Genomic DNA, 25,931 nt, shown 5'->3' with positions numbered 1-25,931 from the left:
TATAATTAATAGTGTCACATTTAATTACTTCAGTTTCGTGTTTTTTTTTTCGTGCGAAGTCTGTTTTAGTGCTAACAAATATTTCATTAGTTTCCTTATAAAAAAATAAGTAGCCATCTTTTTTCCATACTTTTTGCTTAAAATGACTATTTTTTACGCTCAAATATGCATGAACTATTATAATTTTTTAATATTTTGTGTTCTACAGTGTATCGGAAGTCGATAAATGAGAACTCCGCGCCACTCCAAAAATGCCACAATAATTCCAGCCTCTGATACTAACTTAGAATTAATACTCTCAACTATCAGTTTATGTATAGTAAGTTATACAATAATAAAAAATGTCAAATAAGAGTACAGTCAGCAGCAGAAGTAACAAAGCGGGAGAATAGGGTTGTTTCCAATTTTTTGAAACGCTTGTATTACGTTCTATATTAACTAAAAGTTACCCTAAAATTCAACTTTTATACTAGAAACGGCTTTAAATATGTTAAATTAACAAAATATATTTTGACAGATGCTATCGCTCCCAAAACACTCTTTGAAAATTGTGTGACGTCACAGTTTACGGTTTGACACATAATTACATACACACGTAGAAGATACGAACTGTCAACTGACACTTGTCATTTGTTGTTTATCGCCTAACTGTCAACAGTGTCAATCCGAGAGTTGTGACGTCATCAGAATCTTCAAAGACGTTTTGAGTTTGGCCACGTGACGTGTGCCAAAAGATATTTTAAATTCAATATTTACAAAAATATGGTCATTACAGGTCCCCTAAAAGTAGTTTAACATGTTCTTATAATCCAAAAGAATTTATTGGGATACAATTCTGCCCTAAGATTTGTAGATGGAAATAACCCTATTGTCTAAAAGGATCCGAGTACAACTCGGAACAGTCAAGTTAATATCAACCATCGCTCCTGCTGTGGTCAGAACCTTTTTACCTGTGTAATTTGGACCAAAATATTAAATATTAAGAAACCTTAACTACAGTGAAGCAGCCTTATACTACGATTATTAATATTTTAAGCCTAACTGGCCGCGTTTATTCTAAACTCAAATAGCTGCCCGAACAGTCGTCATAAACGAAGGCACACTTTAGTGAGCAATATAAACGCTTATATCATTATAATAAGGTTTACAATTGTTCAGCATACCGTCAGACTACCATCACCGTTTGACTCTAAAATGAGATCACTCTAATACCACCTCGTAATTCTAACAGTAAGTGTTAAAAAATATCACGTACCTGAGCTAGCGATACTAGCTACGTCTGCCTACATTTTAACCCTGAATCAACATATATTGTACAAAAGCTAAAGAATTTTTTTGACTATTAAACTACATTTTTCATCTACAGTAGGCGCTTGGTAATTTGGCGCCCGGTATTTCCCCTTTTGCCTTATTAAAACAAATACATGGCACTACCGAACAATGTAAGCGTTCAGTACCCCTAGTGTAATTTTAGTCGATAGCGAAACGTGACGTACGCGTTTGCGTTAAGTCTTATTTTGTATGGGTTTTTGAACAGCGCGCCAAGCGGGACGTTTTGGAAAGTCAAAAATCTCATACAAAATGACACTTAACGCAAACGCGTACGTCACGTTTCACTGTCGAAAATATTTAAACTAGGGGTACTGTACTCCGGCGTTAGGTTGTGTAAACTTCGATTTTAGAGCGGGCCATTTAAACACTAACTGCCGGATTGGCGAGCGCCGGATTACCGAGCGCCTACTGTATACTTAACAAACATTTGTCATTGTCCTCCTTTAGAATGACATAAATTATAATGAATATAATTTTATAAAAGGTGGGATAACATAACTAGGTTGACTATATCTGGCGTTAAAAGACGAAAAATCTGTTTAGGTATATAAACAAGTGTGAAAAGGTACAGGTGTATAATGGATAACTTTATCCACGTGAAAAAATAAGTGTTACTTTTTAACGCCACGCGCACGGTGTCACGTAGACAAATATGACCAAAATATATGACACTGTAGTTCACGATTTTTCATACAAGATATGGTAATTGATTCAGGGCTAACAAATCAGTGTTCAAGCGAGATTGGTGCTCGGCGACATGGCGATGTAGTGGTGCTCGATGGGCGCCGGCGGACAGATCGGAGACATCGGCATGTAGTCGCTCTCACTCATCTGATGTTTTAGACGAATCTTATTTATATGCTCACTGCGCAATATCAAGTCTACGATCTCCTGAGGCAAGGTGAGAGAGGATATGGAATCGTCGTTGAATTCTAAAGATAGATCTGCATCGAAATCATCAAACTCATCGTTAGGTTCGAGACATTCGACTGATTTTGAGCAGCGAGCGGTAGTAACATGCTCCGTCTCATCCAAAAACTCACAGCTTTTGGTCTCACCGACTTTGGATAAGCTCCCCGGGGCGATTTTTAAGTTTTTCATCTTCCTGCTGACTTTGAAGTTTTTGAAGATGTCCCGGGTTGGGGTGAAGTCGAACTTCTTTTTCTTGGTTTCGACGTCTTTGTTTTCTTTGGCGGTTTCTGACTTCGGAGACATGATGCGGGAGTCGCTCTTGAGGCGCTTCCGGAACACGCTGAAGGCCTGAAATTAAATGTATGTTTTTATTTATGTGTATTTTTTGACGACCTGTCTCTGTGTGGCCTAGTGGGTACTTGGGTAGTGACCCTGCCTATGAAGCCGATGGTCTCGGGTTGAAATTCTGGTAAAGGCATTTATTCGTGTGATGAACACGGATGTTTGTTCCTGGGCAATGGGCGTATTCTGTGTATTTAAGTATTTATATATATCGTTGTCTAAGTACCCACAACACAAGCCTTATTGAGCTTACTGCGAGACTTAGTCCATTATTCCTAAGTCCTTGTTTTATGCCTGTGGAGATAAGGTTAACCAGCAGTTATAATTTTTCACAGTACCCACACTGCCTAACCAGAATAGTATTAAAACACTGATTTAAACTTTTACGATTTTTACATAGTATTAAATTATACCTGGGCGACCGAGCTTTGCTCGGTTATAACTATTTATTGTAATATGGTGGTGTATAGGTGATAATCTTAACTACATTTTTTTACTAAATTAAACTTGTCTAAAACAATAAAAATTAAAAAATTATATATAAACTTGAACATATAAAAAAAAAAAAGTTAGTCACCGGGCGAGATTCGAACCCGTAACACTCGTTTAGCAGTCCGCGTCTTAACCCGCTGGACCAAACGGACAGTGGCCGGCAACACGAAATTAGCGACCATATTCTGCGTCGAAAGAAAAACGCATGAAAACTCGAAAACACGCGTTTTCCCAAACATAAGACTAATCTAGATAGATTGTATACCCCCAAAAACCCCCATATACCAAATTTCAGCGAAATCGTTAGAGCCGTTTCCGAGATCACAGAAATATATATATACAAGAATTGCTCGTTTAAAGGTATAAGATAAAAACGGGACTTAAGAAGATGATGTTGTTGAAAATGTTGATGTCATCTTTAGCCAGTCTTCTCCGAGACGACGGGGACAACGCGGTCCTCGAAACGTCGGAGGTACATTTGAAACTCAATACGCGATTAAGTCCCGTTTCTGTAACTGAATAATAATATCCAACCTAAGTTTCGTTTACGGTTTCGCCAAGTCTCAACATTAAAATCAAGTTACGGCCGAAACTTCCGGCCGTGCCGAAACAAACTAGGTTGTAAAATTCAGTAGTCTCCGGCCGAAGTTTGTATCTCGGTATGTTATGGTTTCTTGAGACCTTTATGTAGAAGATTAGACCACTGACTTCCGCAGAGAAACACAGATACGAGTCAGGATAGACGGACAGGAAGCCTAGCGAGCCAGGCTCATCACGGCTCGGGGTTGAATTTCCAGGGCCATACTGCATATACCTGACGGGTTCCAATGGCGAGGGTCTTAGTCTTGAAGTCGGAGGAGGTGGAGCTGACGCTGCAGCAGCGCGGCAGGGAGCCCAGCGAGCTGTGCTCGAGGCCCAGTGTTGATGTTCCAGGGTCATGCATACATACCTGACGGGTTCCTTTGGGCAGCGTCTTGGTCTTGGAGTCAGAGTAGGTGGAGCTGACGCTGCAGCAGCGCGGCAGGGAGCCCAGCGAGCTGTGCTCGAGGCCCAGTGTTGATGTTCCAGGGTCATGCATACATACCTGACGGGTTCCTTTGGGCAGCGTCTTGGTCTTGGAGTCAGAGTAGGTGGAGCTGACGCTGCAGCAGCGCGGCAGGGACCCCAGCGAGCTGTGCTCGAGGCCCAGTGTTGATGTTCCAGGGTCATGCATACATACCTGACGGGTTCCTTTGGGCAGCGTCTTGGTCTTGGAGTCAGAGTAGGTGGAGCTGACGCTGCAGCAGCGCGGCAGGGAGCCCAGCGAGCTGTGCTCGAGGCCCAGTGTTGATGTTCCAGGGTCATGCATACATACCTGACGGGTTCCTTTGGGCAGCGTCTTGGTCTTGGAGTCAGAGTAGGTGGAGCTGACGCTGCAACAGCGCGGCAGGGAGCCCAGCGAGCTGTGCTCGAGGCCCAGTGTTGATGTTCCAGGGTCATGCATACATACCTGACGGGTTCCTTTGGGCAGCGTCTTGGTCTTGGAGTCAGAGTAGGTGGAGCTGACGCTGCAGCAGCGCGGCAGGGAGCCCAGCGAGCTGTGCTCGAGGCCCAGTGTTGATGTTCCAGGGTCATGCATACATACCTGACGGGTTCCTTTGGGCAGGGTCTTGGTCTTAGAGTCGGAGGAGGTGGAGCTGACGCTGCAGCAGCGCGGCAGGGAGCCCAGCGAGCTGTGCTCGAGGCCCAGTGTTGATGTTCCAGGGTCATGCATACATACCTGACGGGTTCCTTTGGGCAGCGTCTTGGTCTTGGAGTCAGAGTAGGTGGAGCTGACGCTGCAGCAGCGCGGCAGGGAGCCCAGCGAGCTGTGCTCGAGGCCCAGTGTTGATGTTCCAGGGTGATGCATACATACCTGACGGGTTCCTTTGGGCAGGGTCTTGGTCTTAGAGTCGGAGGAGGTGGAGCTGACGCTGCAGCAGCGCGGCAGGGAGCCCAGCGAGCTGTGCTCGAGGCCCAGTGTTGATGTTCCAGGGTCATGCATACATACCTGACGGGTTCCTTTGGGCAGCGTCTTGGTCTTGGAGTCAGAGTAGGTGGAGCTGACGCTGCAGCAGCGCGGCAGGGAGCCCAGCGAGCTGTGCTCGAGGCCCAGTGTTGATGTTCCAGGGTCATGCATACATACCTGACGGGTTCCTTTGGGCAGCGTCTTGGTCTTGGAGTCAGAGTAGGTGGAGCTGACGCTGCAGCAGCGCGGCAGGGAGCCCAGCGAGCTGTGCTCGAGGCCCAGTGTTGATGTTCCAGGGTCATGCATACATACCTGACGGGTTCCTTTGGGCAGCGTCTTGGTCTTGGAGTCAGAGTAGGTGGAGCTGACGCTGCAGCAGCGCGGCAGGGAGCCCAGCGAGCTGTGCTCGAGGCCCAGTGTTGATGTTCCAGGGTCATGCATACATACCTGACGGGTTCCTTTGGGCAGCGTCTTGGTCTTGGAGTCAGAGTAGGTGGAGCTGACGCTGCAACAGCGCGGCAGGGAGCCCAGCGAGCTGTGCTCGAGGCCCAGTGTTGATGTTCCAGGGTCATGCATACATACCTGACGGGTTCCTTTGGGCAGCGTCTTGGTCTTGGAGTCAGAGTAGGTGGAGCTGACGCTGCAGCAGCGCGGCAGGGAGCCCAGCGAGCTGTGCTCGAGGCCCAGTGTTGATGTTCCAGGGTCATGCATACATACCTGACGGGTTCCTTTGGGCAGGGTCTTGGTCTTAGAGTCGGAGGAGGTGGAGCTGACGCTGCAGCAGCGCGGCAGGGAGCCCAGCGAGCTGTGCTCGAGGCCCAGTGTTGATGTTCCAGGGTCATGCATACATACCTGACGGGTTCCTTTGGGCAGCGTCTTGGTCTTGGAGTCAGAGTAGGTGGAGCTGACGCTGCAGCAGCGCGGCAGGGAGCCCAGCGAGCTGTGCTCGAAGCCCAGTGTTGATGTTCCAGGGTGATGCATACATACCTGACGGGTTCCTTTGGGCAGGGTCTTGGTCTTAGAGTCGGAGGAGGTGGAGCTGACGCTGCAGCAGCGCGGCAGGGAGCCCAGCGAGCTGTGCTCGAGGCCCAGTGTTGATGTTCCAGGGTCATGCATACATACCTGACGGGTTCCTTTGGGCAGCGTCTTGGTCTTGGAGTCAGAGTAGGTGGAGCTGACGCTGCAGCAGCGCGGCAGGGAGCCCAGCGAGCTGTGCTCGAGGCCCAGTGTTGATGTTCCAGGGTCATGCATACATACCTGACGGGTTCCTTTGGGCAGCGTCTTGGTCTTGGAGTCAGAGTAGGTGGAGCTGACGCTGCAGCAGCGCGGCAGGGAGCCCAGCGAGCTGTGCTCGAGGCCCAGTGTTGATGTTCCAGGGTCATGCATACATACCTGACGGGTTCCTTTGGGCAGCGTCTTGGTCTTGGAGTCAGAGTAGGTGGAGCTGACGCTGCAGCAGCGCGGCAGGGAGCCCAGCGAGCTGTGCTCGAGGCCCAGTGTTGATGTTCCAGGGTCATGCATACATACCTGACGGGTTCCTTTGGGCAGGGTCTTGGTCTTAGAGTCGGAGGAGGTGGAGCTGACGCTGCAGCAGCGCGGCAGGGAGCCCAGCGAGCTGTGCCGCGTCACGGCATCCCCGGTATTGATGCGAGAATTCCAGGATTCACCAAGCTTCATTGTGCTGCAAAAATAAAAAATTGTTACTTTAGCTTGTCTATGCTATACTTATGTACTGCTTTGTAATTTTGGCATTACTGTCAAATTACCGTAATCAAAACGAAACGCGAACCAATAGTTTGACTTCTCTTTTGGTCACATTTTTTTATCGTAGATCCTCCTAAAGCCTACCATACGAAAACATTGGTAATTGAATATTAAAGCAATAGTTAAAGAAACGTTTTTTTTTATTGAACCTAACAGAAGAAATGTAGCCTCTGTTGCTATTGAAAATAGTTTTATTTTTATTTTTATTTGGGACAAAAAAACAGTAACACACAGGTTTAGACACAGAAATAGAATACAAAGAATAATAAAGTGTGAGACCAACAACATCATCCACAGATTACTAGATTACCTACGGATAAATCTACAATATATAGCGCTAGGTAACAATATAAAGGATATAAAGCTAAAATTAACACAGCTACATTGAAGTAATTAGTACAGTTATGTCTGAAAATATCGGTACGAAAAATGTGCCAAAAATATGTATACACTGCCTTAATATATGGGCAATAAAGTCGTGTGTACATATTTTTGGCACATTTTTCGTACCGATATTTTCAGACGTGACCGTACTACAGGCAGGACACACACTCACCCGAACGGCAACCTTGGCGGCAGCGGCGGCGGGTACTTCTTCCCGGTCCTCCTCATTGTAGCATACACACACTCCGCCACCGACTCGTACGTGGGCTCCTCCAGCCTCAACACACGTTCCACACTAGTCGCACACTTCACACTGCACTTGTCACTGTTAGTCCCGCTGGGCGCGGGCCCGGCGGGCTGGTCGCGGGACATCTTGGTGTAGAGCTGGTCGGGCAGCTCGGGGATCTCCTCGTAGATGCCGGACGCCACGGACAGCAGGGAGCGGCGGTCCGACATACTGTAAGAGAAATAAATTATCTTTAAAGAAATATTTACAGGCAGCGTTAGGAGTGTATTTTGGTGGTCAGGTTTGGAAGACATGGAGCAGGGTTGCCAGAGACAGGAACGAATGGAGAAGGCAGGAGGAGGCCGATGCCGACTGGCAAGCGGGCACCCAAATCATTTAACAACACAGCAGTGAAGAAACAAGTCAAGCAAATAAACAGCATTTGGGTGCCACGACCAAAAGGCTATAATAGAAAAAAAATTTGGTGGTCCAACTGGTCGAATTGTGGACGTCCTAGGTATCGCTTGACGAAGTATAAGAAAACAACTCATTATAAGACATCTTCTCTTATAAGGCACAAGGGTGTTAGAAAGTATGGAAAATTGTACTCTATCATTTTGAAATAAAGTTGAAAATCAGGTGGAAAATATATTCCCTCCTTAAAAAGGCTTAACCGCCAAAAACAGCCACAGTTGCGCAAGTTTCCAGTTTAAAATTTACTTTCGAGCATATCAATAAGGTTTACGATAGCGTGTTATATTATAATAGGGGTTGTATTCACAGCATTGGGTGCGTAGCTAAGATGCCGATCCGTAGGAGGGATAGATAGAGATTACCGTATCGTTCGCCACGGAGTGAACGATTGGCATCTTGGCTACGCACTTTCGATCGAAAGTTTTTGTCATTGGAGATCAAGTTCCATGTAGGATTGTTGCGTCAATGCAGAAAGTTATGACACCTTGAAATACATCGTTACGGGTAGAACATGCCTTAGGTTCGACGCTTTAGAAGACATTTGGCATTACAGTAATTCGTGCTCTTTGGCCGCGGACTGGACGCAAGCGGTGCGCAGCAAATTAAGTCCCGAGTAAAAATATGAACGGCTTTGGTTGGCCGCGCGCCGCTTGCGTCCAGTCCAAGTGTTTGTTCAACTACAAGTTACCCGTCGTCCCCGGCGTGCGCCGCGAGCCGCGACTACTGACTGCACCTATGTGGGCATCTCCTTCACACATGTATTGCTCTCCTAGTCCAACTACAGACAGAGCCAGGCATACCCGTCGTCCCCGGCGTGCGCCTGCAGCCGCGCCACGCGCCGCGGCGCCGGCGACGCCAGGTGCCCCGCCGCCGCGCAACGAGATAACTGCACCTGTCCAGGCGCTTCCTGCACACACAACACATCATGTTTAATAATCAACCTAAAGTTGATGTTACGCAATTATTTATTGATTGGAAATGGTCCGGTTTGGTTGAAAATGGTTCAAATTACATTTAAGTAAGGTCAATGTGGGAAAGACCGACGTATAACATTTTTAACTGGGAAGACCTACGTAAGACAAAAACTCTCGTATTTGTATACGTAAGTTGCAGGCACTCGCATACGGTATTTTCATACGCAAGTCTACACTGGCCGTTTGTGCGCGCAAGGAAATTGCCTCGCGCGTATGCTCGCCCTGTTGTGGACCCGCCTGCTCAGACACAGTCACAAAGGAAGAGCTTCGCTCCTTCTCTGCCGACCTTCTGTAAATGGAATATGTGTACAAACGCAAGAGTTAGAAGCGACGAAAGAGCTTGTACTCATAGACAGTCTTACCTGATAGACGATCTTATCCGTTTTGACCTTAATTAGTACTATACAGGACCGTGGGTCTTAGGATGTTAAGAACGCTATAAAGGACATTGTGTCGAAGTAATTTAAACAGTGCCTGTTAGGTTTACCTTCATCATGACTAGATCAGTATCGTCGAGCGCCACCTCCGCTGGTCCGCTAGTAGACCAACTGCTGCGTCGAGTATCGCCTGCACATGTCGAATTTATTTATAAGTATGTTATACAATTGTGACATGATAAAGAGCTTTTTAACCGAGTAACTTAAACTAATAGACCACGAAGCTTACTGACTTAATGAAAAACTGTAAATCGGATTTGGATAGGTATATACGGGCCTAAACACAATTACACGATTGGACGTCGTGTCGTGGCACGATCGACGGCGTGTCATGGCACGATACGAAGAAGTGCTACGGCACGATATGACGTCGTGCCACGGTTAATTACTAAAATAATTTGATTTGTTCCCAAAGTTCTATTTTATATATTATTAAACTATAGTTCGAATTACAAAAGTGGGGGGAGGAAAGGAAACAACCACTTGGACGGCTTGCTCGCACTTCCAATTATTTAATTGCTGGATAAACTTGCACGCCAAGTTTCATGCTTTCTGCTCGATTTAAATTTGTTTGTTAAGGGTTCGGAGCCATGCTAAAAAGACATATTATTAAAGACTATTTACCTAAGTCTCCGTCAGAAGTAGCCCGCAAGTCTCCCTCGCTCCTACTCAGCCGTTTGTTGTTCTTCGCTCGGCCTGCGGAGTCTCTATTAAGCGCTGTCGCTATTTCTATAGCCAGCGGGCTGGACAGCGTCAGCGAACCGCCATTATGGAAACCACTGAAAGATTTAAAAATAGTAGATTTCGAAGTAAATCGTGCCAAGACCATCCATCTGAATAAATGAAAGCTACTCCTCAAATCACAGCACTTTTAAATGAGAATAACCTGACTAGGCTTATTATACGGTTTAATGCACTGTTAGTGGTTGAAAATGGAGACCTAGGCTCTCTCAAACATGTGGCGCGACGCGAGTGACTAAAATACGTTCGGTAAAACGTATAATTAGCTTAGTGTTAGAATGACTCACGACAGTTTAAGTTCGTGCATAACCTCTATCGTCTAGACGTTTTAAATGTTTCATATACATTTGGCATGAAATCGCGTGACGCGATATCGCGAAGGCGGGAGTTGAAAGATTATTGGTTAAAGTGACAGGGAACTGAGGGAACCTCACTCATTGGTTGGACTAAGTCAGTACACATTTTCATGAAATTGTACCAAAAATACATTAGACTGTGATAGATAAGGTAAGTTGATAATTGGAATTAGACAGAGGTAACTGGCGTCATCCTTTTTTATTTTTTCTGCGTTATGGCATAAGTCTAAGAAATATTGAGTTACTTTGTCATCATTTTTTTTCAAAATTGTCTAATTCTGAATATCAGTCTAAGGTAAGTACAGTCATACGAATACGAGTGGCATAGGGACAAGTGCGGCTGGCCCGATAGGGGCTGGTGCGCTGGTGCGACATTGGGGCCCGTTTACACATTGTTAGTGTTTATTACGAGATCATAACTAAAAAAAAAAATCGTTTATCTCAGACAGAATCCATAGAGTGAGTATTAATAATAATTACATAACACTTAAGCTACGAGTATGTTAGTATTGTACATGCCAAAAAAAGTAATAAATAACAATAATAATTTAGTTTAAGTATCTGCCCCCCCCCCCCCCCTGGAACACCCGGCACTTGCGCATGCGTTCGAACCCAGTGTCCCAGAATGGGGCAGTCCGTTTTCTCACTTATGACCCTCAGGATGGTGTTGTGGCTCCCGCGCACCCTGCGCATGAGTGATGCGATACGTTTACGAATCATATATTTGCTACTTGCTTCTTGCGTTTACTGATAAATGTATGAACTCGCAATAAACACTAATCAATAAGTAAACAGGCCCAATGTGACGGCCAGCCGCACTTACCCATATATTACACTTATCCGTATTGACCTCACCTCATAAATACAACTAAATGCAAGTAAGTAAAATGAGTATGTTATGTAAAAGCGTATGAAAGTGAATGAAATATGACAAGCATTCTGTTATGAATATGCTACAATATTCTACTCAAGAAGTAGGTAAAGTAAATATGTATCAAACTCAATAAATAAATTGTGATTTTTTGAGAAAAAAATTTATTACACGCGCGAAAAATACCAATGACCCTATACTTTGAATAATTGTTAAAGAAACCAGTTACTTTTAATAATATAAAATATTTACCAAAGCCACATTTTATAGTCAGCGGACAACGTATTTGCAAACAAACTAACAAGTTTAAAGTCTAATGCTCAACTGTAGGAAGATAATTTATAGAATTCCCAGAAGTTGTTTACTAGGAAACTGAATTATCTATTAGATCAATAGTTTGCGGTAATATTGTGTACATTGTACCAACGCGATAAAATAAATTTAATTAGTTTTGACTGGTTAATGTCGAATTAAACCATAAAATACAAAATAAAATGAGAATTGAGCACATAACTACGTTTATCAACGCTTTTATAGTTTATACGATAACAAATTAAAATGAGTGGATTCAACGTAAATAGTAAAGTCGAGTAATAAAATTAAATATTATGAACCCTTTTGAACTAGTAAAGTCTACGTAAAATAGTCCAGTGGCAGCAAAAATGTGTTTATATTTATCACTACAAGTGCAATGCAAACCCAACCTAAAACCCTCCAGACCCGTCGGTCCAAAACCGGTACAGTACGCAGTATCTCAGACCTAGCTGCATGGGGGCGAGGCGCAACGCAACCCCGCTTCCAAGCCAAGATAGCGCAGAGGGCCTACCGCGAAAAGCGAAATTCGCAAATTGCGGGATCATTCTCTTTTACTCCAATGAAGGCGTAATAAGAGTAACAGGGAATGACGCGCGCAATTTACGAACTTCGATTTTCGCAGTTTTAGCCCTGTTTTTATATCTCAGACACTAAAATGACAGTTTGATTGCCCATATACAAAAAGCAATTGCATGCAAATCATAAATAATACAATGCAATCCAATTTGCACAATACAACGGTTCACCGGTCAACAGATTTGGTAGTAAAATCGGTCCAAAAGGACTGTCATTTTAATATCCGCACGTCTAACAGGTTCTGCAGCGACTTTGTATATCGCTTGATGTATAAAATCGCGCTGTTTTTGACAAGATATAAATGTTAGTAATACTGATATCGCACCGATTCCATACAAAGTCAGAGGGCCCAAGTGCACAAGAAAAACCACAAACCTATTAACTCCGACAACAATCCTATTCTTATCACTACCACTCTGCACATCTGTGACATGTTTCCACGGTACGAGCGTAGGTATGGCGTGAGAGCGGGCGATGACAACCCCGTCGGCGGTGATGGTGAGCTGCCCGTCGCCGCACAGCAAGAGCTTGCGGGACAGCGAGCTGCTCATGATGGTCACTGAGAATGAGTCGCGGACGGAGCCTGGAATTATGAGATGAAGCGAGGTTGAGAGTTGAGGGCAGTTTTGATGGTTTAAAAAGCAAAATCGAAAGACAAACTATTATACTACATATTTCTGTTTGGTCCGAGACAGAATCGTTTTATCTGTGGTCTGTAGGGTTTTTTAGACAGTGTATAAACTATGGTTTCGACGTCGTCCGAACTTAGAGATTATAATTTTACTAGTTTGTGTTTCAGTGATAGATTGAAAATGGGTTCAATGTAAACAAATTTCTATGGAAAATGGCCGTTGTGATTGCTTTTAAGTGTAAATTGCCAATAAAGGGCTGACACAAAGCTTTATCCCATAGTTTGGTCTATTTGTATAAAAAAATATTACTCATCTCTCTGGTATGGGTAATGCGTATTTTCTTTTTTTAACTATTCGTTTTGTACGGGATAGTTTTGTGCATTTTATCTGTATAGGAATGTACTTCAACTGTCAGATATACTGTCTCTATTAAAGTACAAAAATAATGTAGGAAGAAATAGTTTAAATATTCTTATCAAAACTGCCCCCAAAAATAAACAACCAGCGTAATGAAATGATTCACAATGGTAAATGATTGCCTTAATGACTGGAATGCATATGTCCACTGCATAACATGGTTAATGAAAACTATGAGTCAGGGGTCGTTAGTTGGTAACTGGACACCTGTCTCGTTCAATTTAAGCAGTAAGACAGTGTGCGTCGTACAGTGCACGAGAAAAAATGTGCAAAATATTGTAGTAGTCACAAACTTGACAATTGACCAGCTAGCATGAGTTGCGTTCTCCTGCGCGAGTCCATACTTAAAATCATACTAAATACGTATGGAGTCGCGTGCGAGAACGCAACTCATTCTAGCAGGTCTTCTAGGGGATCTTTCTCTTTCACTCACGCGAAGACGTAATTAGAGTGACAGAGAAAAATACCCGCAATTGACGAACCTCGATTTTCGCGGTTATAGCCCTGGGGGCCTACCGCGAAAACCGAATTTCGCAAATTGCGGGGATCTTTCTCTTTTACTCTCACTAAGACGTAATTAGAGTGACAGGGAAAAATGCCCGCAATTGACGAACCTCGATTTTCGCGGTTATAGCCCTGGAGTCCAAACCGCGAGTTATTTCGTAATCGATAGCTAACGTCAAGTAGTGCATTTATCAGTACCGTTACTTGACACCAGATGTCACAAGTGTCGCGACTAACGAAAAATGTATTGTCAAAACAATTTACAACTAATATTAGAGTTGCGGTTAATCTGGTTAAAATATTAGCAGAAAATTGTTGAGCAATAGAGTTTTCTTTGGTCGCGACATCTATAGTCAACTAGCAGTACTGATAAATTCCGCTACTTGGCGCTAGATGTCGACTACGAAATATCTCGCGTTTTGGTAAGAAAACTGATGTATGGAGTTACCACTCTTTCTTTACTTATATTTCTCTATGACTATACGGTATAAGTCCCTGCCAAATTGCATTGGCGCATTCTGAATTGAATTCATAGGCGATTACATGCTAATGTTTGACAATTAATTTGTATACAGTATAATTAAAAAGTGTAGCTCCGTACAGCGCCATTTATGTAAAGTATCAAATTTACGGTTACAATGTATTGCACCACTTTACGAATCTCAGTATTAATTTATGATTACATATCATTATTGAAATATGAATAAGAAAGACTCGGAAATAAAGCCCGTTATAATAGCGATAATATACTAAAAGATATCTTATAGCAAGGCATCTTAAGATACCTTGCGATATAGCTTGGTATAATACGAATATTACGATATATTTTTGTATCAATGGTGCTTAGCTATACTATATCTGTCGGTATCTTACGGTATATTAATATATATTATCGCTCCGTCTGTGACGGGCTTAAAAGTAAAACCCCAATGCATAAAGAGCTAATCAAACAAAGTAAGCAAAATTCTCAATACGTCACATACGTGTTTGTGATAGTGCATAGCTTAACCATGTACCGCAGTGAGCACAGTCACGTCTGAAAATATCGATACGAACAAAGACCCAAAAATATGTATACACGACCATATTGCCCATATATTAAGGTGTATACATATTTTTGGCACTTTATCGTCCGGATCTATATTTTACTACACAACTATGCGGTTCGTATTTCCATATTTGAGCCTCTGCTTTTAAATAAATAATAAATAAATATTATCTCCGTGCCCCCAGATAACGCCTGAAAACACGTGTAAATTCAATCGCCTGAAAACACATGTAAAATTCAATTATTTAGTGCGATGGCCAAGTCTCAATATATTTATATAAAACATTAAAGAATTTTAATATTGATATGCGTCACTATAAGATGCTGTTAATTATTACGTAACAACTTAATGCTTCGAGTACGGAGATTCCAGACACAATTGATTTTCAATTGTTATGGACCACGATCGTGGTCTTAGAGACTGGACGTATTAAGACAGAAAGTCGCTTAAGTAGAGACTTAATAAATCAATAACCGACTTGGTATTACATAGATCTCACAACTTTTTACCGCAGAACAACTGAGTTGCGAGACTTGGTTTTTTTGACAAGTATTGTTTTTGATGGGATAGGACATTATTACACAAATTGACCAAGTCCCACAGTAAACTCAATAAGGCTTGTGTTGATGGTACTTAGACAACGATATATATAATATATAAATATTTATAAATACTTAAATACATAGTAAACACCCATGACTCAGGAACAAATATCCATGCTCATCACACGAATAAATGCCCTTACCAGGATTTGAACCCGGGACCATCGGCTTCGTAGGCGGGGTCACTATCCACTAGGCCAAACTGGTCGTCTTTTATAATCATATTTTAAAGAGATTTATGTATTTTATTTATTATTAATAGCACATTATTGACATCAACAGATATATTACACAACTACTTATATAATGCACATTGCACTGATATACCTACATTGGATATTATTAGACGCAGGCATTTAGCTAACAATGCTAAAATAGATACAAGCAAATGGGAAATGACACGTGTGATTATATGAGGACTCGGCTGAATTTCTTTAGCCGTTTTCCAGGAATTTCAACTTTAGCCTTCCGATTTAAGGTTCAAATTAGAATGCAATTTCGGGAAGGGAAATGTGACTTGTCTTCAAATGAATCATCATAGGATTTTTTTGGAAAACCTTGTAGATTACTAAAATTATATTGGCATATTGACAACTTTGGAGAGTTAAAATTTGTCTAGGAGTATGTCTATCTCTAACAGTGGTGGGTGCACGAGGCCTTGCGCTTGGCGAGGAACAGAATCCTATGGAGGAACTTCCGTCTTCAACAGATGGACATGATGTCACGATCCTCAGTATTGTGGGACCAACTGAAGAGGAACAGTGGTGGGGTGTCCATAGAACTCAAATTTTGTAATTTGTTAGGAACTTTAGCAGCTCATCCTACACATATAATAAGAATAGCCAAATGAGTTCCAGTTTGCACAAGTTTGGAATCTGTGATGCGCTTTGGTCTTTAATGTTTTTGCATTGTGATTGAGATGGACATAGCCAATAATTTTTTTAAGATTTTGGAGTCATTTTGGAGCCCTAGGCTTGGGAAGTTGTTTGTTTTCAAACACAGACTGCTGTGGTAAACATACACCGTTTGTTTTTTATTTCCGTTAATTTCAAGGGTGCATTCCTGAGTTCAAGTAACATTCTTAACCCTTTGAACGCCAAGAGCCACTAAAGTGGTCGTGTGCTGTCGTGCCTGCCACGCCAACGACCACTAAAGAGGTCACGGCAGACACTGTCAAAGCAATTTTACTGTTGAGAGATAAGGTTTAAATTCGTTTCTCACTAGTTGTGATGTCGGCGTGTATGCCACATTTTTATGCCAGAGAGAAAGTGTTCAAAAGGTTAAAGACACCGATATTCTAATTAATTCCATTTCAGATAATTAATAATTCGTTTTTATCTGATAAGACTCTTACGAGTACTTGCTTTAGGGCCTATTTACATATTGATTAGTATTTAGTACGAACTTATACATTTGCTAGTAAACGTAAATACTATAAGTCACTGTCTTGGGCAATTGATGTTTGAAATGACATTGATATGTCACAGTTTTCAATTGTTTGGTTGAGTTAAATGTAATATTACAACAACGCTATATGCAATAATTAATTACTTGTATGCCATTTAGTTTAACTTTGCCATACCCCGAATTTAACGGAACACGGAGTATATTTAAATTCACAGAAAGTTATCAGTGCGTTCATTGATTTAAATCAGGAATGTTTAACTCATCATACAAGCAATGTTACTCACATCATTATCTAACATTCCAAGTACATGCATGAGTGTTGCACTTAACCCGCATATACCAGTTTAACAACAAAAACTGTTTACATAAACATGTACAAATACTAAATGGACATGAACACGGAGCACTGCTGTCAGCAAAAACAAGTGACTATCAGCAATTGGCATAGTTATTGACAAATAAATCAGATTATTGGAACAAAAACAAATGTAGTCCAAAGTTCAGTTTGGACTTGACCAGTTGTATTTTAAGTTAAAGGTCTGAGGGCCAACTGCCAACATCGAAAAATGTTATCTGCCTATCTGTCGCTCGAATATGTAACAGCATTTGTGAAGCAAATAACGGTTTTCCATGTAGACGGTAGGCGTAATCTAAGCCTAAGGTGCTCTGCTCAGCTGTGTAATTGTAAGAATCTGTTTACAAATAGAGAAATAGGCATTTATGAAAACAACTATCATCTGACACCCCCCCCCCCCCCCCCCCCCCTTTAAGGTTAGCTAAGTGAGTCAAAAATAGCTAAGTGGTCATTTGACTATTAGAAGTACTTTCTAATGCATTCATTACTATTGTTTTTCCAGAAATGTTTGTAGACGAGTTATATTTGAAACAAATGTTGTGTGAAAAGTATAGAGGTGGGAGGCTAGGGAGACAAACAGTGCAAAGAGGCACCAAAATCAACCAAAAAGAAAGATCTTGTAAAGAAGGTTAGCAATCATTTTGTATGTTTGTGATCTGGGTTTTAGCAGTATTATCAGTGCTCCACCCAAAACAGTGAAGCATATTACTGAGCCAGAACCCTTTTGTTTTGCTGCAAAACACACAGCAAACCTACCTTTTATTGATGGTTTTTGTTCTTTATTTAATTTTATTTTGGTTTTGCTATTGTTTCTATTATTTTTTGTTTATATATGTGTATTGTGGCAAACGAATTAATGGTGTATCTATCTACCCATCTTTAGCTAAAATTTTAGCCCAATAAACTACTTCTAACGTCATCACATAGGCCTTTAACTCACAACACTCCACACTTGGACTCTTGGACAATGGTTAAACATTTGTATGGTAATGTTCTTAAATGCTTGGAATTAGCATACAATCTAATGACGTTGGTAGGTTTTAGGACCATGCACATTCTGTGGAGTACTAGGTGATTTGTAGATTTGCAATTTTAATTCTAATAAAAAATATTTTTGTAATGTTAGTAAACAAATATCACTTTCACTACAATCACACCCACACATACATTTGTGTAAAGTATGTTTGTAATTTCAGCATAAATGTTTTCAAATATACGCTACAACATCTTTACAACTCGAATTGAACTTTGACCAGCATAAAAATAAACAATGAAGGTAGAGTACTCACCCAGTAATTGTTTGCCGTCCAAGAGGGCTCTGATCTTGTCCATCCAGAGCTGGGCATCCTGCAGGGTCTGTGCCGCGAGCAGGATGCGCGGTTTGTGCGGCTCCTGCACCGAAAACACAGCAAAAGCGAAGGGCCGACTACGGGACTTCGCCCGCCGTACCACGCTGTCTGGAGGCAATTCCACCGCCCCAGCCGACGCCCCCGCCTCGCTGCAGTACACCGCCAACGACCCGCCGCCCGCACACGTCGGGCTCGGCCTCAATATGCACCATTGTCTCTTCCACGTCTAAAAAATTATACACAAATCAATGTCACACCAATGTTTTCATCACATGCGAAGTGACTGAAACTTACCTTAAAAGGATTTAGGCCGAGATTCGACTTAAAGGGATATTTGACATCTAGGAAACCCGACATATCTTACGTTAGTTAGGCAATAAATATGCTGAATACCATTTCTTAATTAAATAAACACGAGGTACCCGATTCAAACTATTGTTTACACAAAGCCAAAGACAAAATATTTATGCTCTTGCGGTTGCACTGCACCAGAGATAATAATATAATATAATCACTACGTTTTGCGCGACAGTGGCGCCAACTTTGCGCATACAGTGCATTTAAAGCCCAAACAGACTGAGCGATAATATAACAAAAGCATAAATCTAGTATAACTGGGCATGAGCGGTGGAGAAATGACCGAACGGGATAGTCTTATTTATCTTTCTATAGGAGTAGCAGAGAAAGTGCCATTATTGTGTGTCCTTGTCACAGTTTCATTTTTTTTATTCCCCACCTTAATTTGAATAGTATGGTTTATGGTGGTCAACAAATAATCCGACCAAATTACGTAAATTTTGGTATGTTGTCGGGGATAGCACATCTATCTATACGATCCTACCATCTATGACTTGCAGTCTTGCGGAAGTGTGACAGTGACAGTGACAGCGGCAGCTGTTGTGGCTTATGCTTTTTATTTATTTGGATGTCACGGGCCTACAAATCCCGGTCTTTTGATAGGCTTGCGTGGGGATATAGATCCAACACGTAGAGGCCCCTTGGAGAGCTTTAATGTCATGTCGCGTATGCTTATTATTACTATGTCGCCAAGTTACTTTTCTCTTTTTTTCGCCAATTATTTATTTTAAGATTATTATAATGTAATGTTTACCCAGGTATTGGCTGTTGTATTTATAAATGTTGTTATGTATTTTTCATGTCACTATATGATGTTACTATAAATGTTGTATTGACTTGTAAAAGAGCCCTTGAGACCTACTTGCAGAATCAATTTTTGAATTTTGAACTACTATTTACATTTTGTAATCAAAATTTTTATCTTTGTTCAATTACAATTAACTACTTTTGTTTAATAAAATATTTTTGATCATCTTTATTTCAATTTATTCAATACGCAAAATGTAACTTTACAGGACTAGTCTAAGATATTATATTTCTTATACCTAAGAACATTATATATCAAAAAAACAATAATGATATATATAGCCTGTCAAGCCATTTCATTTCAGTAGAAAAAAGCGGCACATTTAAAACATGTAGGCACGAAGGCTTATCATCCAATAGAAAACTCGGGACAGTCCAAGCAACCAGCAAGTAAGCTGTTGGGTACATAAAGGATAGTTTATATCACACACTCGTATCATCTTAAAAATTGAATGAGATTTAAATTTGACTAAACCTTACAATGTTTTACCATACATATGTATTAAAAAAAAATGTTTGTGCATTTGTTGCGACATTTTGTACAAGGGAAAATTCATACTTAATTAGTAAGTTGGTAGTTACTCGTACCAATAGTAGAAACCTACCAATAGTCGACACCTACCAATAGTTGGCACATACCAATAGTTGACACATACCAATAGTTGGCACCTACCAACAGTTGGTACCTACCAATAATTAGTACAAATACAAATTATTTATTTGCAGAATACAGTGAGTATATAAATCGTGACATAAAATTAGCAATAATCACAATTGAGCATACAAAAAATCATGATACATCATGTCATGCAATCAAATCAAATAATTCAAACAACAAAAATTAAAATCACAATAAAAATTACAAATTATTAAGTCAATCAAGCTGTATGAATTATTCTGAGACCTTTAAAATTACAAATCATCATACTTTAATTTTTCAGGAAGTAGGGACTATTATTACCTACTTTACAGTACATATGGAGCTACTAGTGCGTAAGGGTCTCCCCAAACCAGTCGACGCGGAGTCGGCTTTCGCCGAGTGTTTTACACCACACTATTCGCATTTAGCCGATCGACCGTCTCCGCGGTTGGACACCTGCGTTTAGCAGTCTCATCCCCCTTGCGGCCGTAGAGACGCCCGATCGCCTGCGACTTGCTATCGCAACAGTTGTAAAGCGACGGTCGGCTCTCCCGTGCTCCGTCCTGCCGTCGAGACGTCAGACAGCACACGTACAGCCGTTGAGTCCGACGAACAGATGTAGGACAGCGGGTGATCGGCAATCGTAAATCTCATTTTTGGAGACTGGTTGTTAGTAACACCTGAGTTTGAAATTGAACAGACCTGTAAGATTATTTTCCTTGGTAATTGTTACTTATATAACCTGTGATGATGGATATTTTACGTAGACGGGCATGGAAAAAAAGGCTTACCAGCATTTTTATCGTAGCCTACTTGTTGGAAGAGCTAGAACAGCAGCAAAAGCGGAGGCGACCGTGGGTTGATTCTTTGTGGCAATATAGATCACTATACTTAGAGTCAGACACGGCATATAAACACTTATATTTACCGACTAATATTATTAAATGTTCCTCCGTCATTATTACTTCCGTGTTGTCAGATCTATTGCAGATTTTAATGTGGGTAATAATTCAAATGAACAAATACAAACGCATCAGTAGCTACTTCGGCCGTCATCGGCTCTGTTCGGCCGTCGTCAGCTATGTTCGGCCGTCGAAGACGCTGAACGGCTTCCGCCACCTCTGACCGGTCCTTATCGTAGGTACTCGGCCGTGATCGGAGCCGTTCAACTCTTTCCGGCACCGTACGGCGGTATAAGGAGATTTATGAATGCGAACGTGTGCGGTAGGCTGCAAACAGAGTCGTACGAATGCGAACAGCTTTACGGCAAAACGCCGTTTTCCCGTCGAAAGACGTCGTTTCGCGTGGGCCGAGCCGATTTACGACTTATTCGCTCTTATTGCGTTGACATAAAGCTTTTTCCGTACGCGATTTGCCGAAACGGCGTCGACTAGTTTGGGGAGACCCTAAATTAGCACATTATGTAACTATGTCGAAAATTTAAAGGGTATGACGACCGGTCTGGCCTAGTGGGTAGTGACCCTGCCTATGAAGCCGATGGTCCCGGGTTCAAATCCTGGTAAGGGCATTTATTCGTGTGATGAGCATGGATATTTGTTCCTGAGTCATGGGTGTTTTCTATGTATTTAAGTATTTATAAATATTTATATATTATATATATCGTTATCTAAGTACCCTCAACACAAGCCTTATTGAGCTTACTGTGGGACTTAGTCAATTTGTGTAATAATGTCCTATAATATTTATTTATTATTTATTATATGTACTGTAAAACGTTGTACAATGCATGTGCGAATGGGTAATTCGCAACTCGTGTCGATTTAAAACACTCCCTTCGGTCGTGTTTTAATTTATAGCCACTCGTTGCGAATTTCCTATTTTTCGCACTTGTATCGTAAATATAACTATTTCACTTCAAATACTTACGAGGAAATTAAAATATATGTGTTTTAGGTAAAAGTTAAATAAATCGAGAAATGATAATGGAATTACATCCATCCATCCATCATACCAATACGTCGGAAAGGGACAAACGATTATTAGCGGGATCGTAACTTTAGTACACGTTTATGATTAAGGGGGATCAGAGGGCCTACCGCGAACCTCGTTCGACGTGTTACCTCTCTGTCGCACTTGTAAATTCGCACGTACGTGTGACAGGGAGGCAACACGTAGAACGTGGTTCGCGGTAAGCCCTCTGTAACCTTGTAAGGTAAACTACGTCATCGTCATAGACGCCTGCGCATGACATGTTATAGGTCAATGGTGGCGGGTAGCAAGTAGTACTGTGAATAGTAATTATGATTTTATTTTCAGCGAAGCAAAACAATATTTTGATTGTTTTGTTAAGAGCAAGTTCCTATTATTAACTTAATTTAATTCGTATTTTTAATTTAAGTAATTTTATTTTATGTAATTTATATGAAAATATTTTAATTGGTTTGTTGTTTTGTGTTTTTGTATATGGATCTTGTCCGAAATAAATGCTTTTTATTTTTTATTATTAATTTGCTTGCTTCATGTGTCAGTTAGTTACTGTTGAAAGAGTTATTTACGACAAAGTGGAGGACCCGCGCGAAATCCGCTTTTCATACAAACTAAGTCCTCATTTTTCTCTTTGGATATTAAAATTATTGAGAATATTTTGACCCAATTTTTTTATACTACTTCGGTGGCAAACAAGCATACGGCCTGCCTGATGGTAAGCAGTCTCCGTAGCCTGTGTACGCCTGCAACTCCAGAGGAGTTACATGCGCGTTGCCGACCCTAAACCCGCCCCCCCTAGTTGAGCTCTGGCAACCTTACTCACCGGCAGGAACACAACACTATGAGTAGGGTCTAGTGTTATTTGGCTGCTGTTTTCTGTAAGGTGGAGGTACTTCCCCAGTTGGGCTCTGCTCTAGATCTGGAATGACATCCACTGGCTGTGCCCTACCACACAAAACGAGATGACATTCACAATGCCCATACCTCTCTTTTGGACGTACCCGGGTCCAAAAATTTGTCGTATACCACAGCTATGCCCCTGGCCCTAGGGCCCGGTCACTTTAACCGGTTATTTAATTACAACTCCTATTGTAATTGAAATAAGATTCAAAATGAACAAATGGAAAAATAATTAGCGAGTTCTTGTGTGGTCCCTATACGTTTACTGAGTGCCGGCGAGTCGAACGCTACCGAACCAGCTTAAAATGTGTCCTCGATATGCGTAACAAAGGCGCGTTATCGGAGAGCACATCTACACTGGTTTTTTTGAGCGTTAGATTAGCCCGCGCTCAGGTGCCAATTAGAATTATACGACCCTTTTATTTGTAGGTAGTGGCACGCGCCGGTTTAGTTAACAATGGACAAAAGATAAGCCGTTGAGGGCCAGCTACAAATCTAACAACTATAATAGGAGCATTAAAAAAAATGAGAACTGTTTTTCGCTCCTAATTTTGAAAATATATATAGCTACTGTTAATATACATCAAATTATATAAAAATATTTTCCATAATGTCAATATCCAGAGAGGAAAATGGGGACTACTTTCCTCTTAAGAGGTGTAACTGTAAAGTCAGTAAAAAATATCGCTGAAGTAGATGGCGCTCTGCGGCCCCATACATTAATATAGAGTATTATAAGCATAGAGTGCTCACTCCATACATCAGTTTTCTTACCAAAACGCTTATTACGAGTATTATGTCGTAGTCGACATCTAGCGTCGAGTAGCGGATTTATCAGTAGTGCTACTTGACAATAGATGTCGCGACGAACGAATCTAATGTTCAACAATTTTCAGCTATATTATAACCGGATTAACCGGAACTCTATTTTCAACTCCTTCTTAGTATTAGTTGTAAATTGTTGACTTGTTGACAATGCCGGATTTAGTTTAGAGGTCTGGAGGCCTCGGGCAATAAAGGTGTGGAGGCCCCCTGGCCCCAAATTTATTCCAAATAAAATGGTAAATTTACCGAATTCTCTATTGTGGGGGGCCCCTCTTTTGTGGAGGCCCGGGGCAGTAGCCCCGGTTGCCCCCCCCCCCCCCCCCCCTAAATCCGGCCCTGCTTGTTGAGCATTACACTTTTCGTCAGTCGCAACTGTACAGTCTCAACATGATAGCAATAATACAAAAACAATTAATAATAATTATAGCGACTAACCTAAATAACTGAATATATTATATTCCTCAGTATTAGCAACTATTGGTAAATTTTAGTACTGTTAGTAATTGGTTACTTAGAACTCCTAGAAGGTAGAGTTGTGTGGAAAGAGAAGAGTCGAGGATTTTAACTAATTTCAGGGAAATATTAGTAATATTATATTACATACGCTGTGCCTTAATATTTGTTTATAGTCGATTAAGAGTCTCAAGGTCACAATGTATATGTTTAACAAAAGGGATGGAAAGATCAAGGAAGCAGACATAATTTTCTTAGGGTTCCTTCCTCTTACGAAACGCCATTTCATCTATCGCACAAGCAGAGACTATAACCCTCTTATTAATGCCACAGACGCCTGTGGACGTTATCGGAAAGTCTTGAAAAGGACGCCAACCACGGCCCCAGCCGTCAGCTTCGCCAATGCAATAAGGACTTACGCGGGATCCCGAAAAGTTCAATTTCGCTTAAATAATCGCGATCACCTGGCGTCCGGGAAACGGCATATTCTTTCGCCGTCTGGCATTAGTTGCGATTTTTCAATAAAAACGCTGTCGACTGTTTCGACTGTTTTTAACTTAGAGCAATGATTTGTTCAAATAAGATCAATATCATCAATATCTGTGCAGCTATGTTTTGCTTTTTTTGGATTATTTTATTTTGAAGTAACTTACAGCGGCGCCTCGAAAATCGCAAAAACGGCTCAATTGAGTTGGCTGCAAAAAAAGGCGGAGTATACAAATATGACAACAAATATCCAAAAAATCGAAACATAGCGGCATAGATTATTTCTTCCTCTTGCAGTTTTTATAATTTTATAATGATTGGTTGCATTTTGGAGGAGGAGACAGTCGAAAGCGAAACATCGATTTTTGAGTTGGGAATTTTAGTCCGAGCTGTAGTTGTCCTTATCGCACACATGCACTCCCGCCCACCGCAGCGCGACAGAAACATAGCTTCAACAATTCGAGATTTGAAAAGTTGCTCAGCTAGGAATTGCTCTTAAAGAACGTTAGGATTAGAACTCCACGAGGTCTTAGCCCCAAGTGGCATAAAAATATTGGCATTAGAATTAACATGCTATCTCAAACAACAAAGTGTTTATAAAGCTGACTCACTATCAACGATGAACAATTCATCATACCATCATATCAGCCTTTTATCGCTCACTGCTGTGCATAGGCCTTTCTTCTAGTACGCCAATTATCCCGGTCCTGCGCCAATCTCATCAAATCAATTACCACGGGCCCAAGGCCTTAATTGCTACAATTTAATCATTCGAATGACGAAAAGTAGACAACGAGGGAACCTTTACCTGAAAGTGGGATTCACAATAGATCATTTCGACATGGTATGCCATTCAAATTATATAAGTAAATAGAAAGTTTGTAGAAAAATACCGAAAAGATGTTAGTATGAGCACGAAGGTTAACATTCTATTTGTATGTTTATGCACATACTATTCATATATGCTAATCAAATAATTACAACTCTAAGTATAATTAAAATAAAATAACCATACAAT

The 25,931-nt window shown here is 41.4% G+C and overlaps 1 protein-coding gene across 1 annotated transcript; it reads right to left on the bottom strand.

The window, feature by feature from the left end:
* Positions 1 to 417: 417 nt before the first annotated feature.
* Positions 418 to 19,350, bottom strand: LOC133527917 (uncharacterized). The gene is made up of 10 exons (XM_061865114.1): positions 18,793 to 19,350; positions 18,439 to 18,724; positions 12,362 to 12,766; positions 10,733 to 10,784; positions 9,949 to 10,103; positions 9,375 to 9,454; positions 8,700 to 8,820; positions 7,386 to 7,830; positions 4,703 to 6,746; positions 418 to 2,592 (listed from the first exon to the last, which is right to left on the bottom strand). The coding sequence occupies exons 1-10, from the start codon at positions 18,853 to 18,855 to the stop codon at positions 2,065 to 2,067; spliced, it is 4,179 nt and encodes a 1,392-aa protein (XP_061721098.1). The 5' UTR covers positions 18,856 to 19,350; the 3' UTR covers positions 418 to 2,064.
* Between the last annotated feature and the right edge of the window lie 6,581 nt (positions 19,351 to 25,931).

Source organism: Cydia pomonella, chromosome 18 (genome assembly GCF_033807575.1).
Source record: "Cydia pomonella isolate Wapato2018A chromosome 18, ilCydPomo1, whole genome shotgun sequence".
In the NCBI taxonomy this organism is placed as follows: domain Eukaryota; kingdom Metazoa; phylum Arthropoda; class Insecta; order Lepidoptera; family Tortricidae; genus Cydia; species Cydia pomonella.
This window is presented reverse-complemented; position numbering and strand designations above follow the sequence as displayed.